This window comes from Haliotis rubra, unplaced genomic scaffold, assembly GCF_003918875.1.
Source record: "Haliotis rubra isolate DU_JTF1 unplaced genomic scaffold, ASM391887v1 Scf49, whole genome shotgun sequence".
NCBI lineage: Eukaryota > Metazoa > Mollusca > Gastropoda > Lepetellida > Haliotidae > Haliotis > Haliotis rubra.
The window spans coordinates 2,403,790-2,420,059 of record NW_025767179.1 but is presented as its reverse complement, the minus strand read 5'-3'; the positions used below and the strand labels follow the sequence as shown (position 1 = coordinate 2,420,059).

General features: G+C 43.9%; 1 protein-coding gene across 1 annotated transcript; it reads right to left on the bottom strand.

The window, feature by feature from the left end:
• Positions 1 to 322: 322 nt before the first annotated feature.
• LOC124291324 lies at positions 323 to 16,241 on the bottom strand. The gene is given in 7 exon segments (XM_046728301.1): positions 323 to 1,461; positions 2,460 to 2,677; positions 3,834 to 3,911; positions 3,913 to 4,630; positions 5,225 to 5,396; positions 7,524 to 7,980; positions 15,925 to 16,241. Coding segments are annotated over 7 exon segments (2,040 nt in total). The 5' UTR covers positions 16,240 to 16,241; the 3' UTR covers positions 323 to 1,379.
• Between the last annotated feature and the right edge of the window lie 29 nt (positions 16,242 to 16,270).

Here is a 16,270-nt window from a genome sequence, read left to right as displayed (position 1 = left end):
GATTCCTAGAAATAGGACTCGATTCCAGCTGTACCCGACCCGGATTCGAGTACCTGTGATACCCGTCCCAGCCCTAATGGATGTGACTCAACCTAACAAAACATGTGTTACATTTGACCACTGTCTAAATGGCACCAAGTATTCATACATAGTTTTATATGTATGAGTACTAGCATAGATACAGGTTTGACTCCATGTACACAGAATGATGTCAACAGGTCACACTCAGGACGCAAAGACACCAGGTGATCTGTGACACAATCAGACATGAAGATGAGACAAGGTACCGAGCCTGCTGAATGTTACACAAACTAACAAAGTCTCCCTGTATCATAAATTGTTTGACAATTCTGAACATTTCGTTCATTGTTCACATGATCTCATACAGGTCAACATTTCTCACTTCGGGTTCATACAAACAAATATATTCTGTTTTCTGTAATGAGTACCTACTTTAAATCCTGTAGAGATATCTGGAAAAATCTGTATGATCTGGTGAATATGTACCCAATTGTGAACAAATATTTGTAGCACGTTTATGAGAAATTGTAGTAATGACAGGGCTCGATTTAAGAGATGTTAACCTACTTGCAGCAGGTGCAACCTAAGATAAAGACCTAGTTACACCAGCCAAATTCCAGCTGCAACGTAGTGTGTTAAAATGTCAGAGGTTTCGGTGCACATAAACATATTTCCGTGATGTTTCCCGTGAAACCATAGTAACACAGAGACACACAGCTGATCCCAGTTTACAAGAGGTGTCATAGCCGAGACATGTCTATGAATAGCAATGTTTCAGTGCCATAGTTATTCAAAGTTTAGAAGAAAAATGAGAGGACATATTTATGTGTATAATGTTAGATTTATTGTTGATCTATTTCTCCAAAATTGACTTAGGCTCATGACTAGGTTGCACTTTGTAACATTGGGTTGCACCAGTGCAAGTAACAAAGCACTAAATCGAGCCCTGAATGAGTATTGTCTCCATTGTCACAGACAGGAACCCTATAATCAAGGTGTGCCAGGATTCACATCCCACAGTAATGGGTTTCTGACTCAGGAAAGGGATATAACTCCGCACAGTGGGCGTGATGAGCAGGCCAACTGTGCTCTATCTTCCCAGTGATATCAGGGTTTGTTCTACAGCTGATCCTCAGTGACGCCTTTACTGGCCAGCTCCCAGTGATATCAGGGTTTGTTCTACAGCTGATCCTCAGTGACGCCTTTACTGGCCAGCTCCCAGTGATATCAGGGTTTGCTCTACAGCTGATCCTCAGTGACGCCTTTACTGGCCAGCTCCCAGTGATATCAGGTTTGTTCTACAGCTGATCCTCAGTGACGCCTTTACTGGCCAGCTCCCAGTGATATTAGGGTTTGCTCTACAGCTGATCCTCAGTGACGCCTTTACTGGCCAGCTCCTCCTGAACCCTGGACAAGTATGTCGCATCCGGGTAGCCGAATCTATCACAACAGACCATATAAAGATATTATATAGCTTCAAAAGATATGTAATAATGAATAATTTACCATAGTATAGCTAGCATACTGGCAGAATGAAGGTTAAGAAATATTGAATGTTTGGACCTACTACATTGGGAATGCAACAGTTATGGTCTAAAAGTGGTTTCAGAGCTGCTGTGGCCATATTGAACTCTGATCAGGAGTCTGAGAAACAATTCATGCAATGACAATGTGGATAATGTTCAGGTCTAGATAAGCAACCATCTCCGTTGAGTGTCTTTCCAGAGAGTGGAAGGCTGGTGGTTCCATCCCCAGGTCATGTTTGACCAACATTAAACCGTACTTATGTTACCCTGCCTGGTGTTCAGGGAAAACACAAAGAATTGTCAGATGGGAGTGTTTAGGGATATCCAGTGAGTGAGTGAGTGAGTGAGTGAGTGAGTGAGTGAGTGAGTGAGTGAGTGAGTGAGTGAGTGAGTGAGTGAGTGAGTGAGTGAGTGAGTGAGTGAGTGAGTGAGTGAGTGAGTGAGTGAGTGAGTGAGTGAGTGAGTGAGTGAGTGAGTGAGTGAGTGAGTGAGTGAGTGAGTGAGTGAGTGAGCAAGGGTCAGAGTGAGTGAGCAGTGATGAGTGAGTGAGGAGTGAGTGAGTGAGTGAGTGAGTGAGTGAGTGAGTGAGTGAGTGAGTGAGTGAGTGAGTTTTTTAAATCCACTTTTAGCAATGGTCAAGACAAAAGGCTTTATACATTGTACCCATGTGGGAAAACGTAACTGCCTTACAAGCGAATGCTTTAACCACTTAGGCTACCCCACAGCCCTGCAGGTGCTATAAAATGGTATAGGTCGAGAGCAGAACAAGCATCCACAAACACACGTACACATACATATGAGTTCGACAGTTTTGAATGAAAATTTAAAACAATTTCACCTCAACTGGAAAAGTAATACATCAGCCTCAGATCGGTCGGTGTCAGACTGATGAACATTTCAGATTCAGCTCACCTTGTGGGACCACCATCCATACTGGTCTTGTGGTGGATGTCGTTCCAGGTGACAACATCGTCACGGCCAGTGGTTGCTGACCTGCCAACTGTGAAAGTCAGTTTCCGATCAAACGCCAGTTTCAGAAGTCTGTACACCTTCTCCCCTTCACTGTTTTGTGGCAAGAAAGCAACACGTGACGTTCCATGGTAGCCCCGGCCAGGGTGTGGATGATCTTTCTGAAGAAATAATTGATGATGTTTTTATGATTGATTTAATCATTGAGTTATCATGTACCTCAGTTACACTCCAGGAACTCATTGTTTACGTTCATGCCACTGACTGAGGAAGAGAATATAGATTTGTGGGGAAATATCAACATCCATTTGTATCAAGATTGTTTAATTAAGAGTCAAAATCAATCGACTTGCAGAAATAACAATGAAGAATTGGTAGGTGTCATGAGTGGGCCAATCATCCATGATTATGTTTATATTAAGGTTTAATCGATTGCAGGTGATGGTAGCGTCGCGATCGGCAAAGCAGGCGGGTGAGAGAGAGATAGACAGAGAGAGAGAGAGACTTGTGCTACGTTGTTGTCATTTTAAAACTTTGTAATACATATATTCAATTTATTTGATTAGTGAGTGAGTGAGTTAGTGAGTTTAAATTTAGTCTTATTCCAGCAATATCAAGCCAGAAATGGGCTTCAACGTTACACCCATATGGGGATTCGAACTTGGGTCTTCGGCGTCACAAATGAACACTTTAACCACTAGGCTACAACACCACCCCTATTTAATTTGAATTATGATTTGAAACGTCACAAAGTGTGTTCTGTTTCATATTCAACTTTACCTTCTAATTTACTGCACATACAAACAGATATAATTGTGACGATGAAAATGTGCAGCTCACATTAGTTTTGGTTAGCCAATACATACATTAAAAATACATTTGGAATCAAATGTATGACACTGCTTTAAATGGTTAAAATGTTGGCATTGTGCTTCCTATTTCCGGAGTTAAGGATTCACTATGTTGCCAAGGGTGAAAAGAACAAGCACCACAAGCTACAATCTAAGACCTGATAGTTCACACATGAGCGCTGCCACTTTAACAGGTTTAATTTCTGTACTTGGAATGCGTAGATAGAAGCATGAGAGTCGACTGACTGAGTTTGGTTTTACGCCGCTTTTAGCAATATTCCAGCAATATCACGGCGGGGGACACCAGAAATGGGCTTAACACATTGTGCCCATGTGGGGAATCGAACCCGGGTCTTCGGCGTGACGAGCGAACGCTTTAACCACTAGGCTACCCCACCGCCCCCATGAGAGTCGAAGGACTAGGACGAAGATATAGAATTAGTCTCAGCCACAATGATGTACTTACTGTCTGAGTTCCATTTGGGAAATGGTACTCTATAGTGATGATGCCACTTCCCTCATATCCTGGGAGACTGGGGTAGGGGGGCCCTGTGCACAGACATTCTTCCATGTGGCATGTTGCCAGTGATGACGTCGTACACAGTCAGACATGATGGACAGACAGGCTTATATCTTCTGAAGCTGTCTTCAATGCATTCTTTGCAAAATTTATGACCACATTTGTGCAATACTTTTAAATTTTGGATCACATCCATGCAAATGGGGCAGATTTCCTCTTCTGAACTGCCAATATCGGTACCATCAGGCTCAGGCTGCTTTTCAGGACTTAATCTGTTTCTCTCATTCAAATCATCTTCAACTTCAGCTGAGCTGGAATGTTGATCAAACTGATTGCATTGCGCTCTCCCTCCCCGAGGAGGAGCGTTACCAGCATCAGTAGCACTATGATGTCCAAGGGACTGTCCGAATGAAACATCACCACGAAGGGACAGACTTTCAGTTCCAGCTTCCAAACTGGTCATTTCTGACTCATCATAAGGAGCATGGAAGGCACCAGCACTGGCTTTCTCAGATTCTGAGGCAGCCACCATAACTCCATTCCTTATTGTCGTGGCTCGATGTGATCTCAGTTGTGGGCCAGTTTTGTGTGCATTGCTTCGATCAGAGTGATGGTGAGCATCAGCTCCGAGAGTGTTGTTTCCAAAGTCTGAGGTGTCTTGAGCTGAAGATTGTGGTTGTTTCTTGGATGTTGTTTTGGACATTGATGTACCACTTTGAACTGTTGATGCAGACTCTGTTGGGCTGTTTGAAAATAAAAATGATAAATTAGGCCCAAAGTTCAGACAAATATACAGCCATAAGGTACCAGAGTATACTAACATCTCGTCTCCAGAATGAACATATTTTTTCCCCCTAACATATAATTATAAAATATAATGAAAAGGAGTCCTGAAACTGTGGTATCTTGACTTGCCACATATTCTAGTCTTCAAAGGGCTTTCTTTGATATGTTTGTTTCATCGTCAGTATGACAGACTAGTATGACAGCTGACAGATAAATACCAGAAATGTGCTTGTTTGTACTTGTAAAACCAAAAATAGTCCTTTCACTGCCATTCATTGCACATTTCCCTTGTAGATTGGGGAAATGCTTGCTTACAAGAACCTCACATAGGATTCAAGTACCGAGGCCAAATTCTACAAAGCATTGGTTGGTTGGTTGGTTGTTTAATGCTGCACTCAGCAATATTTCAGCTATATGGCAGCAATCTGTAAATAATTGAGTCTGGACCAGACAATCCAGTGATCAACATCATGAGCATGGATGAATGCAATTGGGATATGATGACATGTGATGACCCGAAATTTCATCAAATCTGCAAAATCATTGGTTACCTGTTAAAACTCTTTTCAATTTCATTATAGATGAAGTCAATACATTTCACATCTGGTGTTACAATCTCTATCGTAAGATGCTTTGTATAACTTTTAGGCCTTTGTCTTGCATAGCAGAGTAAACCATGTGCTAAGTCTCCGACAGCATTTTCCACCTTGATGTGACCTCTGCCTGAAAACATAAATCAGGACATCAGCACTATGAACATAATCAGGAAACACTTACTAGACAGATATGACTGAAAAGGACTAGAAATCAAATGTCTGTTACATGCAAATTGGGACAAAACCACTGTTTTGTCAAAAATGAGCATTTCGAGATAAATGCAGTGTTTATATACTTACCTGATGCTACACAGTGCTTTAGCTCCCTTTCCTTAAACTAACAGACAGTACCGGATTGTTTGTCCGAAACAGGTCGATGCATAGCTGTCAATTCTGCCCCAAAAGTTGGAATCTCCTTCTTACAGGTGATTGATGAACTGAAACAACTTGCAGAGGGAGGTGTCACTTGTCCGCTGTCTGAAGAAAGTCACTTCTGTCGACACTTCCCGACCAAGAAGCTTCCTCGGCTGGGTGTCTTGTCAGCGAAACTGTTGATTCATATCCCATGCCTTAGCCTCCGTGGCTATATGCGGAAGCTCATGATTGAAAGGTGCTGAACCTGACCAAGGTTAGCGCATCATTTGAGTCTTGATCCAGGAATCCCAAGATGACTGCCCCATGATGGTTATGGACCCAAGACAATAAGTCACTGCAGTTGCCCATCTACACCAATAAGAGGTGCTGATTTACCGCCATAGGGAATTTGTCTAAACAGTTTTGAATGGCTGATTATGCGGAAGCTATGGCAGACAAGGTATACAGCAGCGTCCATTTGTCATGATTTGGGTAATTCGTCCTAATCTGGAATAAACTCTTTTTCATCATCAGTTGGAGAATGATCCGCCTGGAGCACTGGACCTGGCAACCCTGCAGGCTGGCGATGATGGACACGAGATACCCTATTGAAATACTGATCTGTGATGTAAGGTGGTGCCTTCTCAGGTATGAAGCACCTGGGACTATGCGCCATATTCTCAGATGAAGAGGGTGTGACGACAATCAGGTAAATGGACCTTGCACTGTGTAGGGGCTGGCTATTTAGATTTGAGCGTGACAACCAGAGATAGGGAGAAGCAGAGAAGTGATCCTAGTACAGAGCTGGCGCATAAGGATAACGTACACTATTGGGTTATCTAATGAAGAACAGAAGAATGTGACAGACTATCAACCATCAGGTGATGGTGCCTTGTTCACAGGAGGAGGGCAAGGCGTGAAGTGCAGACGTGAATCGCTGGCGATCATGAGCAGGCAGGCGCTCATCTGGTGGCAGTGACCTATCAGAGGAACCATGGGAGTGGTCATCCAGCAAATGATGTGAGATGGCGAGGCTGGAGCTAGGTGGAGGCAACGCCAAGTTATCCAGATGATGCTGTAGATGATCCAGGACCAGCTTTACAGACACTGTGGAGCAGACGCAAAGGGTAAATCGTAGTGTTGACGCAGCTGCTGATGTGGTCGGAGGGGGAGGCTGCGCTGCACATACAGGCGAAGTGGCAACAGAGGTGGAGAATCCTTCATCTTTCTATAACAATGAGGTTGCAGGGGCCTAAGTACCAGGGCACTTCTTTGTCTCTCCGTTCCAGTACTGTCTGCTTGGTTAAGGTAGGGAAGCCAAAGCACTGTGCAGCAGAGGGTTTACTAAAGCCACTATTTCACAAATTCAGAGACATTTGACACAAAAAAATAGTACTTAATTCAATGGTGAAAAACTAAGCATCAAAGCCTTTTCCTTCCTATCAACAAGTGAGTCTTGTTTAATTCCACACTCAGCTAAAATTCTTCAAAGGCATTTAGAAGTTGGTGTAGTGATACAAGACAAATGTTATGGATAACAGCTTCTATATTTGTTTCTGATGACATTTCTGGGCTCGTTCTCAGTTGAGACTAAACTAGACAATACACAGACTGCTATCTGGAACATTGATCTACATCTGGAACTTGGATACAATGACATGTGGTCAACCACGTCAGAGAGCCTGACCACCCGATCCCATTAGTCTTTACCTTCATAAGATACTCAACAAGCTATTCTTCGGGATATAGAGGGTATTCTACATAAGGATTAACATGAAATAGTTTGTAGGTAAGTAGTTTGTTTCCAATTGCTTCTCTATAGAATTCCAATATGTATTAAAATAAGAGACTTAACTAATTCCTTGAAAGATTACCCAAAAGGCAGTAAGATATATCTCACCTGTACCCAGTAATGGAACAGCCACTGTGGTCAGGTTGAGCTCATCTGATTTTTTAAACACTTCGTAATACAGCTTGCTCATATCGCCCAAAGTTGTGGAATCAAAGACTGCATGCAGCACATATTGGTATTTAACATGATCTTTACTCATCGTTTGTGTGTCATACACCTTCCCTTTCTGTAATTCTCCTCCATGTGAAGTGAACAAATTTTGTCTTCTTTCTTCAAAGCGTGTTCCAAGAAGGTTAGAAATAGATTTTGTCACCTGGCTCTTTTGCCTAACTTCCCAACCCTCGCTAGTTGTGATGGCATCTACTTCAGATTTAGATATATCGCCGGAATATATGCGGACACTGATACCAAGGTGGGTATCATACTGCCGTTCTCCATATGCAGATGCTCCACTGTAGCCTTGAGGAACAGGATCTGCTCTGCTCTTCCTGACATCATGCTGTCCCTGAAATGAAGAACCTATCTGTTAGGGCGACATGATGCACAGTGTTACATTACGATGATAATTGAGGCATGACACATATTGAGACTGGGATTTATCTAAGATTCCAAACTAAGTACCCTTGACAGGAAATTTGTTCCAAAGTGTAATTTTTTAAGTAAAATTGATATTTTATACTTATCCTGACTCAAGATCTTTGCTTATCTCCCTTTCCCTTTTGAATGGTAGTGGAACACTTGAATCCCTTGAAGTTCCTGAAGCGGACGTACAATACTCACCCACGAGTTACCTCCCTTCCTCTTTCCCGCTCAAACGTAGCATGTGACGTGCCCAGACTTGTCACTCTCTCCTTATATTTTCGCTCATGCACTTGGATCTGCTGTGAAATCACAAGTGTCTTCAACGGGGAGGATGGGAGGGCTTGTTTGTCATGAGTCAGGATAAGTATAAAGTATCAATTTTACTTAAAACATTACATATTTTGCCTTATCCTAACTCATGATCTTTGCTTATAGAATCCGCCGGAATAGGTGGTGGGTCAAGCCACTGGATTCAACAGCTGTCCTTAGATACGTCCTGTATCCCCCCCATGGGAACTGCAAACGGCATTTCCTTGGTCCTATTCTTCCAACTTGCGGCGTAGTAACTCGGGGGACCACTCCTTGGCTTACTTCAATCTCAGACAAGTTGAATCATGTTGATTCGTGTGGTTATAGATAAACTAGTATTCTCCTGTACTAGATATCTTATAACAACCCATAGATTATGATAAGGTCTTTATCATAAATGAGTTGCGATCCCTTTATGTCCAGGTAAGGTCGTTACCCGCAGAGGATCTTAATCACTCATGCTAGTCTATCCTAGACTGTGCACATGGACTTTCAAACTAATACTTTTCCTAGTAAAAGTCATCTACAAGTCAGTGTAAAAAGGGTGAGATTTCAACTCAGCGCCTTCGAGGAACCGTTAGTTGCTGTGCTACAACGAGAGGCCCAAATTGGTGAATGCCTGAGACATCTTCAGTGGCTATGTCTCGGAGGTAGTGGTTGGCAAACACCGTATCCGACTTCCAAAAGCAGCCCTCCATTATTCTCGGTATAGAGCAATTTCCGTGTAGAGCTAGTGTTGACGCCAGTGCTCTAACTTCGTGTGGGTTGGAAGCTCTAGGAGGTTCTAGTCCTGCTGCTTTGTAGGCTATCAATATAACGGCTCTCATCCAGAACGATATGGTTGTTCTTGAGACTTCAGTTGATGTTTCCGTTGATAATGGGATGAATAGGCTCTTGAATGTCCTCTTTCCTCGTTTTAGTCTTTTGAAGATATATCTTCAAGGCTCTGACTGGGCACAAGGATAAGTCCTCTATACCTTGTGGGCCGAGGACTGTAGACAGCGCTGGTAAGTGGAATTGTCTATCTGGTTGACCAGGTAGTTGATTCTTGGCAATAAAGACCCATCTAAGTCCTAGATGAACTGCATTATTTTGCCCTCTGTCAAACGTAGTTCGACCGTAGTCCAGCGCATGTATCTCCGATATGCGAGCTGCCGTGGCTAATGCTAGCAGGAACACCGTCTTCTGTGTTAGCAGCTCGATCGTGATCTGGTCTAGTGGCTCGTAGACATCACTGGTAAGATGACGTAGAATTACATTCAGGTCCCATGCTGGAGCTCTGAATTTCTTTGTCGGTCTTCCAACTTGAATGATCTCAGTAGAGCAAGTAATTCTGGTACTTTCGTCAACTTGATGCCGTTTTCATGGTAATTACTGTACTGATGGCAGTGAGGTAAGTAGATAGAGTCGAACCTTCAGATGTCTGGTCTGTCTCAGATGACATAGATATTCTGCCACTTGAGGATGCGTAGCATTCATCGCTGTGAAGCCTTTCCGCCTTGCATAAGTTTCAAGCTTCAGCCATTTGTCGTCGTATAGGTTGCGAGTCGATCTGCGTAACGCTAGTGTTACTGCTTTGGCTGCTCTGGCAGAGTATCCTCTTTTCTTCAAACACATTTTGATACGGTCAACATGTGTAACTGGAACACTGTTGGGTTTCCGTGGACTTGCTTGGTGTGCAAATGTATCAGAAGGTTCGGCCAATTTGGTAGCTTGATTACTGGGTTTCCTAGGTTTTCTAGTAGATCTGGGAACCATGCTCTCGCTGGCCAGTAGGGCACGACCAAAGTCAGTTGTAGCGTCTGAGTCTGATCTTGACCAATACTTTTGGCAGTAGTAGCCGTTTAGTCCTTCCCACAACATGCTCAGTGCATCTGTTGCCCAGGCTTGAGGATCTGGAACTGGTGAGACGAACGTCTGCAGTTGTTTGTTGAACCTCGTGGCAAACAGGTCTATGGTAGGGGATCCTATTTCCCTTATGCTCCGAAACGCTTCTGGATGGAGCATCCATTCCGTAGGTGACGGGTGTAGTGAACTTGAGAGAGCGTCTGCCAGTACGTTCTTGGCTCCGGGTATGTGGTACGCCTTTATCCAGATGTCTGCTTCCTTCGTGATCTGGAACAACTGGAATGTGAGCTGCAATAGGCTTGGCGATCTTGTTGGTCCTTGCTGATTTATGGAGAACGCCACTGTTGAGTTGTCTGTGTGGATCATCAACATCTTGTTGTTCAGCAAACTCGACCATAGTTGTAAGGCGTTGATCACGTCTTTCATCTCTAGTAGATTGATGTGGAGCTTTTGTTCTGTTTGAGACCACTTTCCCGAGGCCCCATCCTTGCATCGAGGCATCTGCGTAGAGGTGTGTGTCGAAGGCCGACATTCGACCTGTGTGTCCACCATAGTAGATTCCTCTTGAGGTTTTCTGGCAGCAAGATAGGGTCGACGCTGTCTAGATGCTTTATCAGGAACCGTTGTAGAGGTCTTAGCTGTATCCTTCCTATGTGCGTCAGGTCTTGCGCCGAGGTTAGTAGACCGAGTAGAACTTGCCATGATTGTAGTGTTAGCGGAGAGGTGACTGCTGGCGGAATCATGGCTTGTATCTTGACCCATCGATCCTCTGGGATGACGATTCGATTCTCTGCAGTGATGAATCTTATCCCTAGGAATTGTAGATCTTGTTTTGGTTCCAATTCTGACTTCCTTCGGTTCACCAACCATCCTAGTTGAGTGAGCAACTTGATCGTGAAGTTCAGTTGTAGTCTGAGTAGACTGGCAACTTGGAGGACCTGAATTGCGTCTTCCAAGTAGAAGACCTCGATGATGAAGGTATGCGACTATGGGCTTGGCTATTCGTGTGAATAGCCACGGGGCCAAAGATATTCCAAATGGTAGGACGTTCCATTGGTAGTGCTGCCCTCTGAACAGGAATCGTAGATACTTCCTTGATTCTTGATGTATCGGGATGTGCAGGTACGCATCCTGCAAGTCTATGCTGGTCATGAAATCTGCTGGACGGACGAGTTGTTTCAGTTGAGGTAGGTGGATCATGCTGAACCTCTCTGGTTTCAGTAAGTAGTCTCTGTTGAATTTGCGCATGTTGTAAATCAGTCTGAACTTCTCCAAGGAGTTCTTCTTTGGTACTAGAAAAATTGGGGAATAGAAGGCTGGGGTGAGATGATTCTGGTCTATTATCTCTACCCCATCTTTCATGAGTAGTGTGTTGATGGCTTCTTGTAATTTGACGGCCTGTTCCTCTGCATACTTGAAGACCATCGGGCTGAGGGTTAGCGGAGGAGTAGCTTTCAGTTGTACTTTGTATCCTTCTGTTAGTACCCGAGAGGTGTAGTCGTCTTCTAGAATTCCCCAATTCTTCCAGTACCCTTGTAGACGTCCACCCACTGTCGATAGTTTTACAGGAACGGCTGGGGGTGGAAGACTCCAGTCGTTCCGAACTCTGGCATCAGCGTCTGGTACCTCTGGAAGCTCTGGGGCCGCGGCCTCTTCCTGAGTTTCCTCTGTAGTTGCCCGAAGGACAACAAAAAGAGTCCTTCCCACCTCTGGAGTTGGAGTACTTCTTGTCTTTAGCTCTCTGTATCCCGGCGTACTTGGACTTGTTGTTATATCTCTGGGATGTATGGCGGATGACGTTGGCCAAGGTATCTATGGTTTTAATCATCATCACCTCTCTGAGGTCTTGTGTGGCTTGTTTAGCTGCATCATCCAAGAGACCTCCAAAGATGGTAGGCGCCTCCCACGGAGCTCGTAGTAGTGGCTGCGTAAATCTGTCATTCCAGGAGCAGGATGCCAGTAGACCCTGTCTGCGTAATAAGGTGATTCCCGACGAGATCGACGTGAGGTGGTCCGACAGGAAAAACTGATCCTTCTTTTGCGTGACGAGGGCTGAGTAGATCATCTTATCCTTTTCCGTCGTGGAATCTTGGAATTTCTTTATCAACGCTTCATTGATGGCTCTAGATCTTGCCAGTCCGAAGAAGGATCTTCTAGAAGCTGTATCCAGTTGTGATAGCTTCTTATCATCCACCTTATACACCTTACTCCAGACGTCGTTTATGTTGTCATCCCACTCCAGCGCCTTCACAAATGGTTCCATGTGATGTAGGGTATCTCTTCTTATTAAAAGATGGCAGCTGCTGCGTCTGGTACTTGGAAGCCTTCACGAAGGCTGTGCGAAGGTTGGCCGGTACGTTGGATATAGGCGTAAATTTCGTTCCTATCTTTAGAGGGAGACTCGAGGCTCAACCCGCTAGCAATCCAAGCCGTTACTTCTGAGTCTGAGAAGACAGGGTCCGTAGTGTCCTGAGTCAACGAGCTGTGTCTTGTTGACATATCTCTGTGCGAGCCTGTATCCCTTCGTGAACCTTCATCCTGGGTTTGCTAGCCTGCAGCTGAAGATTCCTCCCTGTGCGAACGTCTATCGTGGGAGCGTTCTCTTCGCGTACGTCTCTCTCTGGAATCTCCTCTTCGCGAACCTCCGTGGGGTGAGCTGTGCCTTCGCGAACGTCTGCGTTGAGGTGATCTTGACCTAGAGCGGCTAGATGTAGAGGCAGGCTTCTTGGAGGTTCGCGAACCTTGAGGGTTCGTGAACGGGGACAGCGTATCAGCTTGACTATCTTGTAGTATGACGGAGTCGTCCGGTTGTGGAGCCCTTCGCGGAGGTGTACGTTCGCCAACGTCAACTGCAGGTGTAGCTCTGATGGGTGTAGATTCGCGCAGGCCTGGGGGTTTGCGAACGGTGTCAGTAGACTGGAGGGTCTTCCTCGATTCTTGCTGGAATCTCTGCTCCATCATAGCCATCATCTTGTTGGTGAACTGCGTCATGAATTCCCCAGGGTCGAAATTCTGCATTTGTTGATGCTGCTGCGATGCTGTTTTCTGTGCCTCAACTTCTGTCTCGAAGTAAAAGGTCTTATGTCCGACAGCTGGCCTGTTGTGACATTCATAGGGGACGATCTCGTAGTAGTTGAGGTCGACTGTGTCGTTGATGTCATCGATACCTCGGGTAGAAGTATAGGGGGGTCGTCAAAAACGTCTTTCTCGTTAGGCAGGACGATCTCATCGTTGAAGGATCTCTGGTGCGTAGCAGCGGTAGCATATGTAGTTTTGCCCTCAGATCTAGTACTCGTAGACTTTTTCTGCGTAGTAGAAGAGGACACCGTCTTCTTCTTAGACTGGGACGGCGAAGGCTGCGAGGTAGACGACCTTTTCTTAGACCCCTTTGACGCAGACTGGCCCTGTAACGTACTAGGCAACACATCACTATTATGAACATTAGTAGCAAGTAACATACGTTTTTTAGGCTGATCTACTGATTTATCACATGTGACTAGAGATGTCTTTTTCACCTGATCCATGACACGTCTATAAACATGAGACAAATATTGATTAAATTGTAGGTCGGTTAAATCAATACAATATATACAACGCAAGGTGGATGAACATGGATCTGTACACGAAGTACATTGGGGGTGAGGATCAGCCACGGACAACCTGTGCCTACACACACAGCAGGATTTCATGAATTGTAAACAAGTTTACAACACGATGAAAACACGACTCAAAGTCAATAAATTCAAACAAATTTGTACAAATACTACATAATAATTATAGCCAAAACCATACACAGCTTAATTTAGAAGAATAGGCCTAAATAGAAACGATAAAATTGCCGTATACGGGACTCCAGTGCTCGCCCAACCATCCGCTTGGGCGAAAAGGAGAGAGAGTGACAAGTCTTGGCACGTCACATGAATGCGTTTTCGCGGGGAAAGAGGAAGGGAGGTAACTCGTGGGTGAGTATTGTACGTCCGCTTCGGGAACTTCAAGGGATTCAAGTGTTCAACTACCATTCGAAAGGGAAAGGGAGATAAGCAAAGATCATGAGTCAGGATAAGGAAAAATTAAGTGTTATTTTACTCAAACTGGTCAATGATAAACAAATCACAGCAAAAGTCTGAACTAGTTACTATTATAAAACATGAATTGGGAAAAAATGTAATTCAACTTTGGAAATTTTAACTGACATTTGGTGCCAGCATGGATCTAAAGACATCTCTGTGGGTTTAGTACTTTGTGGTGTTTTTCATGAAAGTATCCAAAATCCATGTGGTCATCCTGACAAAAGGTCATTCCTGACACTTTGGTGAAAATGAGCTTGTTCTAGGAGCATCAGGTCATCCAACTTGATATGATGTTTGTGAAAACCAGTAAGGCACAGTCAACCACTGTGGTTACTAAACCCTGGATTCAGCCCAAATGAAGGTACACTTTTTGAAACCAGTTCAGAATTCAGATGTGAATAAATGCATAGGTAGGAAATTATGTTAAAACTATGTTCAATCTATGTTGTCTTCCAAAACAGGATTTCCTGTTATGCATACTGGCATTCATTGTTCCAAGTTGCCACGGCGATGTTCAGGTATGAATCTGTAGGTGACGCCGATAAACAGTTTGATGGAGGAAAAAAATCGGTTTTGAAATATTTGAGTTGGTCAAATTTATTGCATTTCAATTAAATGAATCATGATAATCAGAGGCCCAGATAAGCTGAGTATCCGGGTAAAATACGCATAGAAAACGTCCAATTACGCATTGAAAAATAATTGTTGCGTACTAATTACGCATTTAAAATGTTAGATACGCAAAAAGTTTAAAACAATTTAAATGAAATACCCACTCAACATTCATAATACCCACTCCAAAAAAATACAGTGGGTACAGTACCCACATGAGCTAAATCTTATCTGGAGCTCTGTGATAAGTATTATTTTTATAATTTTATTCCCTGCCACCAGGGCACATTGAACATCCTTTCCATTTCAACATTTACTAAGGGTGTCGCGATACGCGAATGTATCGATGCATCGATACATTTTTACTGACGATACGATACACGATACATGCTTGCGTGTATCGATTCCTATTTTAAAACTTGATCGATTCAAATTTTTATGCTATATCCATCTCCGTCAAAGTCTTGAAAGTAAAATTATACCAGACTGCTCCGATAAATAGATGTAGCTGGCTTTACTTAAAAAAATAGGTTGGAAACTAACAGCTTTTGTGATTGGCTAGACTATTTTGATGGACCAATCAGCGAGCGCGTACGTTGCCGGTAAGGTAATGCTATGAAAAGGCGCGATAATTATGTATCGCGATACGTATCGTATCGTGACCTTAAAATCGTGATACGTATCGTATCGGATCGTGAGATTGGTGTATCGTGACACCCCTAACATTTACCGTACCAAGGCAGGCAGATAAGGCACTAATTCTATCCCTAATATGGAAAGGATATTACATGTGTTAGGATATCTATTCAATGTAAGTAAACCATTATATAACAGATGCTTAATTAGATGTGTTGTCTCGCCAAAAATGAAACAAATGAAAAACATGTACAATATGAATGGATTGTGTAAAACGTGATGAATTGTCACATGGCAACTGTCGGTGGCTGAGGTACTCTGGTTTGGGGATTGAAGTTTATTATGCATGGTATCATCAGACGCACACAGCAACAATAAATCTTTACTCTTACCACCAGCGATGCACAGCAGACAGATGTCAGTCCCCCTTCAGCGCCAGGAACCTTCTTTGACTTGGACTTACAGGAGGTGTTGCGGGAGACAGGTAGTCCTGCTGTGGTTGATCGTTGTTGATCGTGGAAGGATGAACTGTGACCAGTTGCTGATCGCGAACCACTACCTGTCCCTGAAGCACCTGGGAGGGATGATGAACTGTGACCAGTAGCTGACCGCGAACCACTACCTGTCCCTGAAGCACCTGGGAGGGATGATGAACTCTGGGCACCGTAACCATTGTAAAAGCTACCCTCCTCACTCTTGTTGGCCATACTTGCCAGTACAGCGTGTCTACCAGTGTCA